The sequence below is a fragment of the Raphanus sativus genome, chromosome 7 (assembly GCF_000801105.2).
Source record: "Raphanus sativus cultivar WK10039 chromosome 7, ASM80110v3, whole genome shotgun sequence".
Classification (NCBI taxonomy): domain Eukaryota; kingdom Viridiplantae; phylum Streptophyta; class Magnoliopsida; order Brassicales; family Brassicaceae; genus Raphanus; species Raphanus sativus.
Window position 1 is genome coordinate 21,628,717 of NC_079517.1, and position 15,590 is coordinate 21,644,306.

The 15,590-nt window shown below is 43.8% G+C and overlaps 1 protein-coding gene across 1 annotated transcript; it reads right to left on the reverse strand.

Moving 5' to 3' along the window:
- Positions 1 to 11,327: 11,327 nt before the first annotated feature.
- On the reverse strand, positions 11,328 to 13,300 carry LOC130498085 (uncharacterized). The gene is made up of 2 exons (XM_056991430.1): positions 12,833 to 13,300; positions 11,328 to 12,659 (listed from the first exon to the last, which is right to left on the reverse strand). The coding sequence occupies exons 1-2, from the start codon at positions 13,298 to 13,300 to the stop codon at positions 11,328 to 11,330; spliced, it is 1,800 nt and encodes a 599-aa protein (XP_056847410.1).
- Positions 13,301 to 15,590: the final 2,290 nt, after the last annotated feature.

The following is a 15,590-nucleotide window of genomic DNA, read 5'->3' on the forward strand; positions in this document are numbered from 1 at the left end:
GCGGCTATTGTCTATTTAGGACGTTAGAGTTCGTTAGTTGTGATCAGCAACAACGATATGACACTATTTTGTAGGCGTATGAAGTTTTTGTTGAAAAATATTTATTCGAGTACGAAGAGACGTCTCGCAGTGCTGTGAATTAATTTTCGTATGCCATAAAAAGATTATGGGCTTTTGAAGAAACACTCAGTTAGGCCAAAAATAGTTTTTCGGGCAATAGTTTTTTGGATGTGATAATCTTTTCGTGGATACTGGATCCGTTGTTGTTTGCAAAGAGTTTCGAAAATTCGGAGTCTTTGTTTGTAAAGAGTTTCGAAAAATCGGAGTCTTCGAAAGTCGTGGGAGTATACGAGTATACGCACCCCACTCCCCTCCCCCTTTAATCGGGGGGGATAGCTGAACCCACCGGTTAGCGAGTTGCCTACGTACCCCTTTTCGGGGATCAAGCCGTCTCGTAGTTCTTTGCTCCAAGTTTATGTTTAGTGGTAGTATTTCTTAAGGTGCATCGCGTTCCAAGTTCTTGGGATTTTTACGTCTTGCATGTTTGTGATTTGATACGAACCTGGTTGGGCCACTTTTATGACTTTGTACGGTCCTTCCCAGTTTGCTCCCAGTTTTCTTGCATTCCGTTCGGCAGTGTTTTGGAAGACTTTACACAAGACTAAATCGCCTTCTTTAAACCTACAATGGCGCATGTTCGCGTTATCGTATCTTGCGGCAGCGTGCTGGTAATTTTGGATCCGGATGAGTGCCTGGTCGTGGTGTTCATTGATAAGATCGAGATTGTCCAGCAACATGGTGTTGTTTGAATCTTCCCGTTCGGGAAGGAACCTTCCTCGTACGCCAGGAAATTCCATTTCCGCCGAAATCATGCATTCTGTCTCGTAAACGAGGGCGAAGGGAGTTTCTCCCGTTGCTCGTCTCGGGGTGGTTCGATGTGACCAGAGAACCCCTTCGAGTTCTTCCGACCATCGCCCCTTTTTGGCTTCTAAGGGCTTTTTAAACCGCCTAGGACGGTTTTATTTATAGTTTCCGTCTGTCCGTTGCACTGTGGATATCTAGGAGTTGACTTGTTAAGTCGTATTTTCCATTTCTCGCAGAATGCTTCGAATCGGGTAGAAATAAACTGAGATCCGTTGTTCGTTACGATTTCGTACGGACGCCATTTCTAGTTATGATTGTAGAACCTAAAATCTACACTCAGTATTTTGTAGTGTTTGTAAAGTAAACTAGGGAAGTGACAAAAGATGTAGGCAATGATATCCTTAGAACAAAACGATGTAATCGGAATTCGGTTGACAAAAATGGATTATTGATTAAGAGATCGATTACAAGGAATAACAAAGAGATTGACCATAACAAGGAGATCGATCAATATAAAGATCTAAGACAAAGTGAGAAAGGTGAAAATGTGTGGTGTGCTCTCTCTCTAGGGTTTTCGTTGTCCCTTTAACGTTGATCTCTTCTTCCTTTTATAAGCTCTGCTATTCTTGCAACTGCTTCCACGACCTTCTCGACTTCGGCGATCTTCTCCACCACTTCGTTGACGTCGCGATGGGCCTTAGCTTCATGGCCCATCTGTTTTGATCATAGCATGTTTAGTTGAAGTCCAACGTCTTCTTTATTAGCTTCGTTTGAACACATCGAACTTCTTCCGTGGGCTTCTCGTTCGCAGCCCGTTTCCGAATCAGGCCCAATAACCTAAGGGACCGAAATTGGGTCCAACATTTGTCCCCTAGCCCAGTCGATTTATTTTTAAGAAACCGAAAGGGCGATCACTTTTTCTCTTAGTCACGAATCTCGGAGCGAAGTCACCACGTATGCTTGTTTGATTTGGCCTGTTGGCCACTCTTGTAGATCGTGCGGTCCTTATTGATCGCGGGGATCTTCTCGGGAACCGTCATTTTTCTTTTATCTATTTAGTGGGTTTTTCTTAATGGATTCATCTTCTTCTTCCACTTCGACTCTTTTTCTTCTGCAACCTATTTCTGTCTGCTCGTATTTCATGGTACGACAAAACAAACCGGGCCCGCTTAACGGAGCCGAATACGAGGCCATCCGAGAACTTTGGGGAGTTCCATACGGAGCCGTCATCGATTATCCCAATGGTGATACTCCGGATAATGTGAGACCGGGAACTGTGGAGCTTTCATGTCCCATATCCGTGATGCTCACATGTTATTTCCTCTTCCTTCATTCCTCCTCGAGATTCTAGCAAAGCTGGAATTGGCCGTTACTCAGATCACCCCGACCTTCTGGCGTTACGTCTTGACAACGTTCGTTCGGGCCAGAGAGGAAGGGCTGGAGTTTGGTTTAGCCGAGATGAGGCAACTTTATGCCATCAAGCGGAGTATCGGCTTTTCAGGAGCCATACTTCTTTCTCCGCGCATAGGCCGCTCGGTTATTAGCGGCATTCCTAATAAAGACGTCAATTGGACGGACAAGTTTTTTGTCTTCAGATCGATCCGGTGACGGTTGCAGATTTTGACTTTTCTCGGATTCCGACGAAGTGCAATGAAAACGTTGGTAAGTGGTTTCTTTATTTTTCTTTAGCACGATTATTTGCTGAATTTTGATCTCTGTTTTTCCTCAGAGTTGTTTGGCAGCTCAAGTATGACTCCGGAGTTACGAGGTTTAATCGCGGTGCTTCGTCGAGGCGAGTGCCATTGGTCCAGCTTTACCTCGAAGAGGATTCGTGCTGCTTATGCTTTGCCTCCGGTCCTTAATCACGCCGCTCCCATCCCGCTTGCGGAACTGGTTCGTCCTCGAAGAGATCAGAAGGGGAAAGGTAGGTTATTTCCTTGTATTTCAAATAGTTCGGTGATTTTAATTCGTTGCTGTGGCTTAATTCTTTGATGAGGCACGCGCTGAAGACTTAAGGAGCAAAATCGCCACTTTCGCGCAAAAGCCTAGTGAGACTTTAAAGACGCGTGGATCAGATTTAAGTTCTTCCAGCGAGACTGTCCACACCATGGATTCAATGAAGTGCAGCTGCTAAGCACTTTCTACAGAGGTATCGCCTTGAGGTATCAGATGACTCTTAATACTGCTAGCGAGGGGAACTTCAACACTAGGAATCCAATATAGGCTGTGAGACTTATTGAGAACCTAGCCAACAGCAGCAGCACCAAGAACACTGACTCTGACAAGAAGAAATCGGTTGCAGCCATCGGAGAAGACCAGATGAATGAAGTCAGAGCCAAGATAGATGCTTTACATGCATTTCTGGGGCAGCCAGTCTGCTTAGCTGAAGAAGGAGAGGCTGGAGAAGATGATACAGAGGAAGATGTGAACTACACTGGAGGTACTGGATTTCAGAGATATGGAAACTAGAGTGGAAACATAAACTTTTTTCGAAGTTGTCAGAAGAGTAACTACAACCTGAGTTCACAGTATCAGAAACCCTTCACCAACACAAGGAACTACGGCAACTCAGCTTACCAAAACCCACCACCACCCACCCAGGAGAGTAAGTTTGATGCCATGATTGATAGAGTTCTAGAAGGTCAGCAGAAGCTTACATTAGACTTCAATGGGAAGATTGACTCTGTCTTCAACAATCTGACCACAAGGATAGACACCATTTGCACTCAAGTTAAGAAACTTGAGACACAGATTGTCTAGACTGAAGACTCTATCAGGAGGATTGGAACTTCTAAGGAAGTAGAGGAAAGAAATAGGAAACACCACGTGAATGCCATTATAGATGATGATTTCTGGCAAGTAGTGAAACAGGAGAAGCTACAAGAAGGAGACTTTGAAGTGGAAAGTTCACTAAGTTTCGGTGGATCACAATGGTGTTGACCGACACCAACTAGTCCACATTGATCGAAATCAACAATGACATTTCCGGATACGACTGCAGATTGCAACGCGGTTAGGATATTAACACATGCTGAATTCACGGCTTGTCATCCATACCCACCCACCCACATCTACGAAGATATCGACCGACGAGACAAGCCACTCATCGATCGACACAAAGACGAGAAACATATCGATCGACCCTTTTCTCCACCTATCGATCGACACGCACCTCTCACATACCGAATGCAACTACCATCGATAGACAGCAACCGAATCAATGCACCCAGACCCACACCGAAACCACAAGCTAACTCTACAGAGATTACTGGTAACCCTTTAGACACTACACCTACATCAGAGGGAACTGAAGGAAGAAGGTTAAGGAGTAGGAAAGAGAAGATTCCTAAGAACCTTAAGAGGGAAGCTAATGAAAAAGAGATTGATGGTTTCATTAAGAGAGTTATCAGAATCCCACCAGAAAAACCTTTTGAGGAGGTTTACTTCACAAGCAGAATGTGGATGTTCTTCAGAGAAACAAGGGAGACTGAAAATGACATTAAAAGAAGGTTTGACAATGTCAGAGAAGATACGAGGAAAAAGATTACTTTGAAGAAGAAGAGTGATCTTGGGAAGTTTGCAATACCCTGTGTAGTACAAGGGATTGAATTTCCTCATGCACTATGTGACACTGGTTCATCAGTCAGCATCTTACCAAAGGTCATGGCAGACTATCTGGGCCTGCAAGTAGAGCCTTCACCAGAGATCTTTACATTTGTTGATTACACTCAGAAAAACTCTGGAGGCTTCATCAGAGACCTGGAAGTACATATTGGTAATGCTATCGTCCCTGTGGATTTTCATGTCCTAGACATCAAGCTAAATTGGAACTCTTCCCTTTTACTTGGAAGAGAATTTATGGCTACAGTAGAAGCCATATGTGACATGAACACCAACAGGATGTGCTTGACTCTGATAGATCCAGATGTCCACTACGACCCTGTCAAGCTTGGGAAACCACCAGCCAAATCAGTGGTAAAAGATGATGATCCTGGTATCATTGCAGTTTGTCATTGTGAAGTTGAGTACGAGACAGAGTACTCGGGATCGATCGACAGCACCTTAACATCATCGATCGACACTCGCAAGTCAGAGGAGATCTACAACAAACATCGATCATCTATCGACAGAGACCCACCAGATGATGAACTCGATCTACCAGATCATTGCTACCCGAATTTCGCCATCCCACCCAGTCGAAAGGAAGATGATTACTCAGTAAGGAGTAGGGTAGATAGCGGATTTCATGAAAGTTTTGCAGTAGACATAGCCACTTCTTCCCACAGTGGAGACCACAGTGAAGAACATGATGCAGACTACTGGGAAGAGAGAGCTTGAGAAAATTAATTGGAGAATGACATATTTGCAAACCGATTCCCACAATCGATCGACATCAAACGCCCACCATCGATCGATTAGCTACCGCATCCATCAAAACGACATCGTCCATTGATCGACATAACCAGTACCACATCGATCGATATTAACCTGGACGACTTAAAGGACAAAATCGGAATTTCACCGATTAGGACAACACATGGGTATAAAAGTTTTACAACTTCAGCCACGAAAATTCAAACCTCTACACCTTTTACCCAGCAGCTTCCAGCACTCAGCAATTTTTCAATGGAGGACTGCAACACCATGAACAATTGATCCAACCATGCAGCTAGACGTGCACCATCGACCGCCACCACCACATCACCATTGATCGACGCCATCAACAGAGCTCAATCTCGATTTCATGAACCTTATGATATCAGGAACGTTTCACTAACACCTGATGAATTTGGAATTTTCAGGGACACAGATGGCTATGCAAGAGCAATGGATGGAAGAGTTCTGCACATAACCAGGGAAGACATAGCAGACATCCTCCAAGTTGCTAATAGACCAGAAAACCTGTTCACACAGCAACGTGGCCATCCAGACATCCTAGCTCACGTCCAGGACAACCACCACGTCACCACAAGGGAGGATACAGTTCCTCTTACCTTCGGTCAACCCAGGAGTTCACCATCGATCGACATCGTTTCATCACCATCGATCGACGGCGGATATCCCAGATCGATCGACATACCAAGAGTCAGATCGACCGATAGACGATTGGAGTTTGGACGACGTGCCTTCAATACTGATGGATCCAGGAGATTCAAATGGGAAGCAAAGGATGAATATGGTGTCTACAGAGATGAGTTTGGCTATACTAGAGGAGTTGATGGTGAAATCATCCATGTTACCAAGGAGCAAATAAGGAGAATTTTGGAGAGAGCATCACTTTTTCACAGAGGTTGCTTACGCCTTCCAGTACACACACGCCCTTACCATGCATACAGACCACCACCAGTACCCTACAGTAGAGAGGAGATAGATGATATGGTGACTGATGTATGGAGAGCTCATGCACACCTTGAGGCAAACATGCATACATTGGTGGAAGACACTTTTCAGCCTTTGGATGTCAGTTACAAGGACTTCCAGAATGATATGGCTGAGATAAGAGAGGAGCTTGGAAACATATTAACCATGCTTGAGAAAGAAGCTACGCCACCAATATCGACCGATAGAGTACCTGCACCATCGATCGACATCGGCAAGACTACATCCAAGGACCGGCCAGAATGTTCATCACCTAAGAGAGATGAATGGGAGATCGCTTATATCAATACACGGATTAGAGACGTCTACAACCCTCTCAACAACAATGTCGAATGGTTAAGCAAGAGGATGGATCTTCTACAGAAAGAGCTAGCATCAATTCGCATAAAAGATCAAGCTAAGAATGCTAATTTTCCATCGATCGACACACTGTATTCACCGTCGATCGACATAAGGTTCGCAGCACTGGAAGATAGGATGAAAGCATACGAGATGAAGCATGACAATTTCAGTTCACCTATCCTGCGATACCAGGACACACTGTCACAACAGATGATCGAGCTACAACAAGACATGGGCATAGTTCAAGATCATCTTGGTCTTCGTGACAGAAACGCAAAATCGATCGACAGGCCTAGACCAATATCGATCGACATTCCTAGACCAATATCGATCGACATCGAGCCACCACCAGCGAAGAGAGCATGCACTAAAGCAGAAGTTGATGAAATCAAACATGAGCTGTACGAGGCTATGGATGCCATGGAAAGAAGAATAAATGAAAGAAGTGATGACATTGACGACACTCTCAACGAAAGAGTAACCAACCTTTGCAGAGCTACTGGTCCATTGAAGAATGAGATACGCAATATGCAGAGAAATCTTGAGTATCAAGGACAACGTTCAGCATCGCTCGACACAGTTGATACTGAGTCGACCAACATAACTCTCAGCAAAACGACCGACGCGCATTTAGTAGCGTCGATCGACATCGAGTCCTTAGCAGACCGAGATCAGTTTATTCATGACAAGATCGATGCATTACAGAGCGAGCTGAAGGAATTGTCCGTATATACCTACCAGACCATCGACAGGAAGGTTGGCAACATCGAATTCATTGAAAATTCTGTGAGGTAGCTTCAAGATACAGTCCTCAAGATAGATAAGAAACAACTAAGGTCAGATTATGCCACAAGAAGCTTCGCTGCCACATGGTTCAACAGTAGGAGACACAAGATTGATGATTGCTGTTCAATAATCAGCAGTTTCTGCACCCCATGAGTCACTCACCTACCACAGTCAAGCTAAATGACTATAAGAAAGCGCTGAGTGGGAGGCAACCCACTATTAAGTTTTCTTTATTTTCCTTTATTTTATTATTTTTCATTTTTGCTTTTATTTTTTGGATTTATTTTGCTGTTTTTATTAGATCCAAGTAGAATGATGATTCCGTCGACCGACATTTACCATTTATATTGCTCGACACCACACGACCATTACTAACGATCGACGTATACCACTACGAATCGATCGACACCTTGTCGATCAGGTTTATTCATTCTAACTTGTTATATTTATTAATTATGATTTATTTTCTTTACCTCACCACCGGCTGTGTTACACTGGGACAGTGTAATTTAAGTCGGAGGGGGGGGGGAGAGTTTACTAATATGTGTTTTTATTTTGGTTTTTATTCAAATTGTTTTTCAAAATTATTTTTCGCATGAGTATTAAATATGAACATTGATATAGATTTATATTTGATTGTCTGACCACTCTTTAGCACCATTCTAGATTACTGATCGCAGATAGTACTGAAGATGCTAAAGTGGATCAACATGTCATCTATATTCACTAGCTAAGATTGTTTGAAGGAACCAAAGCTGACCTCCAACACTAATACTGACTTATTTGCTTATCTTGAGGCTTAGAAATCACTGGATCGGAATCCTCTTACAAGTCTGGAAGGTAAAAAGTCTGTGTGTTTCTGGTTCCCTTCCTTCTCTCTCTTCAGCGTCTCAAGATCTAAATTTATGTTAAAAAGATTGAAATGATTTCTTGAGAGGCAGAGGGGTAGGAGTGTCTCCTGCGACCCCAGTATTCTAAATCTCAAGGATGATCACACATTATGGAAACAAGGGATAGGTAAATTACCAAAGACCCCATTATTCGCTACACTTTGTCAAAAATGTATGAGTTACAATGCAAATGTCAATGAGATGGACTAGATGACCTTTGTGGCATCGAAACCCGTTGAAATTGAAACTAATAAGAGATTCAGAAAAGGGAGATGAGGGGAGAAAGGGATCAGAGAAGACTACCTATGTGTTCAGATACTTGTTGGAGTTGAATCCATGTGTCCTTTGATCGATACTCCCAAGGTAAAGCTTGCACTTTTATTTTATGTTAAGAAATGAGGTTAGTAGAGGGGAATTTCAGATGAGATTTGCTAAGTTGTTGACTAGATGAGTTTGGTTGCTAAGCTAGGATAATGCATAATGAACTTCTGTGATTATGATGTTTAGACATGGATTGTAAACCCATAGAGTGATGACTTCAGTATTTTGAATCTTTGAGTTCCTGTTGTTTTCAAACCTTTTCCAAGGACTACTGTTTTTGCTTGAGGACAAGCAAAGGAGTAAGTCTGGGGGAGTTGATATACCATGGATTTTACCCGTTTTTAACCATGGTATACTTGTATTTTATTATATATTTAATCTGTTTTCTAGCCTGTTAGGTATGTTTTCAGGTTCAGGAGCATTTCGTGAGAAAGTGATGTTTTTGGAGCATTTTGGAGTACAAGAGATGATATACCCGAGTTGACCATTCAAGACCAAGTCGGAAGTCAACATTGCGATTATAATCGATCGATACTCATCCAGAGTTGTCGATCGATGTAGCTGAGAAGATCCGCGTACTAGAAAATTATAATCGATCGATACACATCAGTGTTGTCGATCGATATCGAGGACGAAATGGTTTAACCGACCACTTCACCAAGACTTCACCAAATTACGAGATTGCCCCTGACGAGTTTTTAACCCTGACGAGTTTTTAACCTAATGGAAATGCTTAAATATTCCTGCTAAGTATTTTTTGACGGCAACTTCGAAAGAAGCAAGCTTTTGACAACTCAAGAGAAAAGCAGATAGTGTGAGAGAGAGACTAGAGTTTTATATTGTTTTGAGAGATTGGAGAGATTTCTCATCTCCTTTTGTATTTCTACTTGTTTCTATCTATGCAATTCTTTCATCTATCCATTGTCATGAATTGCTTAGCTATGTCTGAGTAGTCTACTTGTTAGATCTAGGGTTTAAATAGGTTTGTGGGATTAGCCCCAAACTATAATTGCTAAGTTGTGGTACTCATCAAATGGATTGCACCCTATGCTTGTTCTAGATTAGCTAACTAGAATATAGATTACTAGGATCTTTGATTATCTTGAATTATCCATTTGAGCTAGCTTGTCTCCCGTTGAGAAGAGCGACAGCCCTCCTTGAGACCTAGTGTTCATTATCGGCTCGCGCCTAGGCATATCTAGAAGCCGTCGATCGATATCCCAACATGTGAATCGATGGCCGAGCGGAAGGTGTATCGATCGATATCTCAAAAGGATATCGATCGACTCTTTTTCTGTGTCAACATACGATAGTTGAGGCCATAGATTTAGATTATTTAACCAGTGATACATCACTTGAGTTAAGCGGCTGAGATCTATAGTATCATGCAAGCAACTTGTTAAAGCATTTATAGAAATTATAATCTTCATTCATGAATAAAAGCCCTATGTCTAGCACTCTTTATCACATTTAAACAACCTATTGTTAGTTAGAGCAACTACCTTCCTCATTTTAGGAATTGTTACTTTTATTTCCATCATATAAACCAATTTCACCTAGGATTGATTAGTAGATTTTATTTAATTGGTTCCCTAGCTCCTCGTGATTCGATCCCTAAGTACTACAGCTGTACCTCTTATTTGAGAGAGTAAGCTCTACTGGGTAATTTGAGCACTATCAGGAAGCTAGCAATGAGTATGCTGCCTTGATGGAGGAACGATTGGCAAATTTCCCGAGTCGGGAAGAGCTTGATGGCCAGCTTACTTTGATCCAACAGTTGCGATCAAAGTTGAGTGCATCGCAGGCGAGCGAGCAGCAGCGAGCGAAGGAGGTCGAAGACCTGAAGGTGTTACTGACAGCTAATGCGGCAGAGAAGGTCTCGCTCGAGGGGGACCTTGAATCTTTGAAGGGGAAGTTTAGACGAGAGGCTAAGTTGCGAGAAAAATCGGCTCGGAGGGAGAGGCGAGCTGCTTGTAGGTTGGTAGCGAAGGGTTACAATGCTGCTCTTGATAAGGCAAGGGAGACTATTCAGAGGAGGAAAGCGGAAAGTGCTGCGGAGATACGCTTGCAGGAGGTCCGTGCGAAGATCGAGGCTTTAACCGAATACGGGGAAGGCGGCTATGAACTCGAGGAGGAGCTGGAGCGTCTTAAGAGCTTGGAGACGTCAGTGGAGATTGATTACGGCCTGGCTGTGGTGTCGGATGACTCTCTTAGGGGTCTCGACTTTCCTCAAGTCTCTGGTGATTCGGTCAATAAAGAAGATTGAATGACGTCGATTGGACCGACGTTTTATGTTTTATTTTTTTAAAGACTTTGTTTGCTTTGTTTTTGTTGTTTATGTATGTTGTGTTTTGTTGTTGTTGAAGAATATTATATATGTTTTCAATAGATTAATGGATGATACCTTTAATCTGGGTTTGTATATTTTTGTTTAGTGTCTTTTAGATATTTTTGATGAAGTAGAGACTGATCAGGAATCTACTTTGTTGGAGTTCTCGTGACGAACAATGTTTTGTTAGAAGATTATTTGGTTGTTTGGGCTGCGCTCGATGTTGAGCTGCCTCCGTACCCTTTTTCGCGGGATCAAGCCGATTCGTAGTTCTGAAAATCGTTTTTTGTTTTATGTCGTTGGTGGCCCCCAGTTCGATGTTAGATCGGAGATGGGACGTCGAAGTTAATTGTAGTATCTTTTGAGGTTGTAGGCGTTCCACGGTCTTAATTTGGGGCGTCCCATTTTGCATTTTTCTAGTTCGTAGACGCCACCGCGAACTTTAGGCCTTCCCATCTCGTTCCTAATTTCCCTGCGCCATTTTCTTTTGGTCCATCGAACACTTTTCGTAGCACTAGGTCGTCGATCGAGAAGCTGCGGCCTCTTACATTTGAATCGTAGTAACGAGCAGCGGCTTGCTGGTAATTCTGGATGCGTACCGTAGCTCGTTCTCGACGTTCTTCGATCATGTCCAAATATTCGAGCAACATTTCTTTGTTTATTTCGACGTTATCGGGGCATATTCCTCGTCGCTGAGACGAGACCTCGATCTCGGGTGGTATTACTGCTTCGATTCCGTACGATAGAGAGAACAGTGTTTCTTGGGTTGCTGTATGGGGCGTTGTTCGGCACTCCCAGAGCACTCCGTTCAGTTCTTCGCTCCATTTAGATTTTTTGAGATCGAGTCTCTTCTTTAAGTTGTTTACTATCGTTATGTTCGTGGCTTCGGCTTGCCCGTTACACTTTGGGTATCGAGGGCCTGCGAACTTTAACTTGATCTTCCACTTGTCGCAGAAATCTTTGATAACCTTCGAGATGAATTGGGAACCATTATCCGTGATTATTTCGTACGGGAGGCCATGTCGACAAACGATGTTCTTCCAAAGGAATCGAAGCTGTGCTGGCCCCGACGAGACGAAGGGTCCCACTATATCCATGGACCACTTCATGAATGGGTACGGTGAATATATGATTGACAACTTTTGTGTTGGTTGATGCAACATAGGCGCATGCTGTTGGCACCTGTCACACCTTGCTGCGAACTGTTCGCTGTCGCTAATGATAGTTGGCGAGAAATAACCATGCTTTTTTATTTTGATTGCCAAGAAAACGCATGATCTGTCGTGAGTTTTCTTGAGAATGATCGAAGCTTCTTTTGGCGATGCGCATAATAGATACGGCTCACTGAAGGTTCTCTTAAAGATTTTTCCTTCCATGATGCAATAGCGCGATCTCCGGGCTTTTAAATTTCGAGCTTCCCATCTTTCAGGTGGAAGTTCCCCGGTCTCAATGTAATTGAATATTAGGGTTCTCCAATCCGGCCTGCTCTCGAGCTCGTCCTGGAAAGGTTTCTGTGATTCGTTGTTCACCTCGTGAACATGTATCTCTTCGGGAACTGATCGAGCAGGCGCCGTCCTTGCAACACCTGATCGAGTTCTCCGAGAGGACTCGCCTGAAGTCCTTTGGTTCTGCGGAGCTTCGAGTAACTCCTCCTCGGATTCTTGGATGTGTCCCTTAGATTTACTGCGGGTGACGATTTCCTCGACCAGCGGGAGATCGTCTTCACCGTTGGCGATCCCGCGATCCCTCTGCGAGGGATGTCTATACTGGGTCGATCTATTCCTTCTACCGGATTTACTCTTCTTATGGCTGGATTTGACGTTTATGCTAAGGCAGCGAGGGCGTCTGCTGATGTGTTTTCTCCCCTTGGAATTCTTGTAAGCTCGAATTCGTCGAATTGCTGTGCAATTCCCCTTATTACTGCTAGGTAGGCTTCCATCCTTTCATTTTTAGCCTCATACTCGCCGTGGAATTGGCTTGTGACGAGCTGTGAGTCACTGAAGGCGCTTATCTTCCGGGCTCCGATGCTTTGGACGAGTCGTAGTCCGGCGATCAGGGACTCGTAATCGGCTTCATTGTTTGACGCGTTGAAGCCTAGGCAGAAAGATTGTTCGATCACCTCTCCAGTTGGGGATTCAAGCTGTATTCTAACACCTGACCCCTGCTTCGGTGAGGCTCCATCGACATGGAGTTTCCATTTCCTGGTTTTGTCATCAGTGTCAGTTTTGCTGGGAACGAGCTCGATAATAAAATCTGCTAGTACTTGTGCTTCCGAGCTCGTTCGTGGCTTGTACTCAATGTCGTATTCTCCGAGCTCGATCGCCCACTTCGCTAATCTTCCGGATTGGCTCTGGCTGTGTAAGACCGTTTGTAATGGTTGCAACGTCATTATCATGATCGTGTGGGATTGGAAATATGGTCTTAATTTTTGCGCGGCGTTCACCACTGCTAGGGCCAATTTTCCATTATGGGATATCTTGTTTCGGCGTCGAACAGAGATTTGCTGACGTAGTACACCGGTTTTTGTTCGTTGTTTTCTTCGCTAACTAGAATTCCGCTCACTTCGTGTTCAGATAAGATAGGGGGTTCGCTTATATAAGCTTTAAGTTCGCTGAGGGATGCATCGTAATCGGCGTTCCATTCAAACTTTTTGTTTCCTTTAAGGAGCTCGTAAAATGGAAGGCATCAATCCGTTGATCTCAATATAAAGCGGTTTAGTGCAGCGATCTTTCCGGTGATTCTTTACACGTCTTTAATCGACTTCGGGGGCAGGGTTTTGATAAGCGCTGAAATCTGTTTAGGATTGGCTTCAATCCCTCTTTTGGTCACGAGGTATCCCAGAAATTCTCCAGACGCCATTCCAAACGTACATTTGGTCGGGTTTAGTTTCATTCCAAACTTATTGAGGATGTTGAAGCATTCTTGGAGTTGAAGAACGTGGTCGCTGGCTATTGAGGACTTCACGAGCATATCGTCTATGTAAACCTCCATCGTTTTTCGAGTTGGTTGGAGAACATTTTGTTTACCAGCCTCTGGTAGGTCGCTCCGGCGTTCTTCAGTCCGAAGGGCATCACTTTGGAACAGAACGTTCCCCGCTCGGTGATGAAACTCGTTTTTCCTGATCCTCGGGATTCATGAGGATTTGGTTGTATCCAGAGAATTCGTCCATAAAGGAGAGTAGCTCGTGTCCTGCCGTAGCTTCGACCAACCGGTCTATATGGGGTAATGGGAAACTGTCTTTCAGGCAGGCTTTATTCAGATCTGTGAAATCAATGGAGACTCTCCACTTCCCATTCTTTTTCTTTACGATGACCGGGTTGGCGAGTCAGTCTGGGTATTATTTTCAATAGTTTGTCGACTTTGTCGTTTACTTCTTTAGCTCGTTCTGGCCCAAGCTTTCTTCGTTTCTGTTTGATCGGCTTAAATGTGGGATCGACGTTAAGGTCGTGCGATTCGACGTTGATATCGATACCAGGCATGTCAGCAGCGGACCATGCGAATGTGTTGATATTTTCTCTTAGGAAGATTATTAGGTCGTCCCTGATCTTTGGTTGGAGATCACATCCAATGCTAACGCATTTCTTCGGGGACTGCGGATCTAGGGAAACAATACATGAGAGATCCTTCTCAGGATCTCTTGTCGAGGGATCTTGATAGTGCTCAAGTTACCCAGTAGAGCTTACTCTCTCAAATAAGAGGTACAGCTGTAGTACTTAGGGATCGAATCACGAGGAGCTAGGGAACCAATTAAATAAAATCTACTAATCAATCCTAGGCAAGGTTGGTTTATATGATGAAAGTAAAAAGTAACAATTCCTAAAATGAGCAAGGTAGTTGCTCTAACTAACAATATGATGGGTTGTTAAATGTGATAAAGAGTGCTAGACATAGGGCTTTTATTCAGGAATGGAGATTATAATCTCTATAAATGCTTTAATAAGTTGCTTGCATGGTACAATAGATCTCAGCCGCTTAACTCTAGTGATGTCTCACTGGTTAAATAATCTAGATCTTTGGCCTCAACTGTCGTATGTTGATACTCTTGTCTTCATGTAACGTCTTCCCATCTTTTATCCTCGGATCTTGCCATTTCGCGTACTAATCCCCAAAGCTTTTCAATGGCAGAAGTAAGCGAGTCGGAGAAGAGAACAAACTCCTCGTCGTCTAGATCCAGCAGCCCACCGTCACGCCACAGAAAAGATGCGCAAAATCCTCTGACCCCAGCTCCCTTATCGTTTGTTTCTTCGGGATCCCGCAAGTGGGTCCCACATCAACGGTTAGAGAGGATGAGCTGTGCGATTGGCAAAAAAGTATTCACTTCCCTCTTCCGTCGTCCTCCGCATTCCTGGATTATCGGAACGTGCTTCCGGTGGTAGACCCGAGGAGATTGCTATTTATGAAGCTTTCTTCGAATCTGGCTTCAGGGGTAACGTACCGTCGTTGATAGTGAGTCTCTGCAACTATTTCCATATCTCTCCATCTCAGCTTAATCCTCCAGCCTGGCGCATCCTTATAGCCATCCAAAGCCTGGTAGATGAGGAGGGCCAGGCTTTTGGAGTTAATGAAGTACTCTTCGCCTATCATCTGGCTCCGATTAATGGACATGAGGGGCGGTTTCACCTTCGTCCAAGATCTAGGCTTCCCATAGTTGAGGAGCTTCCCAAGACTGATCGTAAGAG

Bases quoted from the DNA above. Each gene is read 5' to 3' on its own strand.
- LOC130498085 (XM_056991430.1), bottom strand. From the start codon at position 13,300: ATGACGTTGCAACCATTACAAACGGTCTTACACAGCCAGAGCCAATCC. The intron at 12,660-12,832 runs GTAATAAGGGGA...CATCCCTCGCAG, and splicing joins GGATGGAAGCCTACCTAGCA to AGGGATCGCGGGATCGCCAA.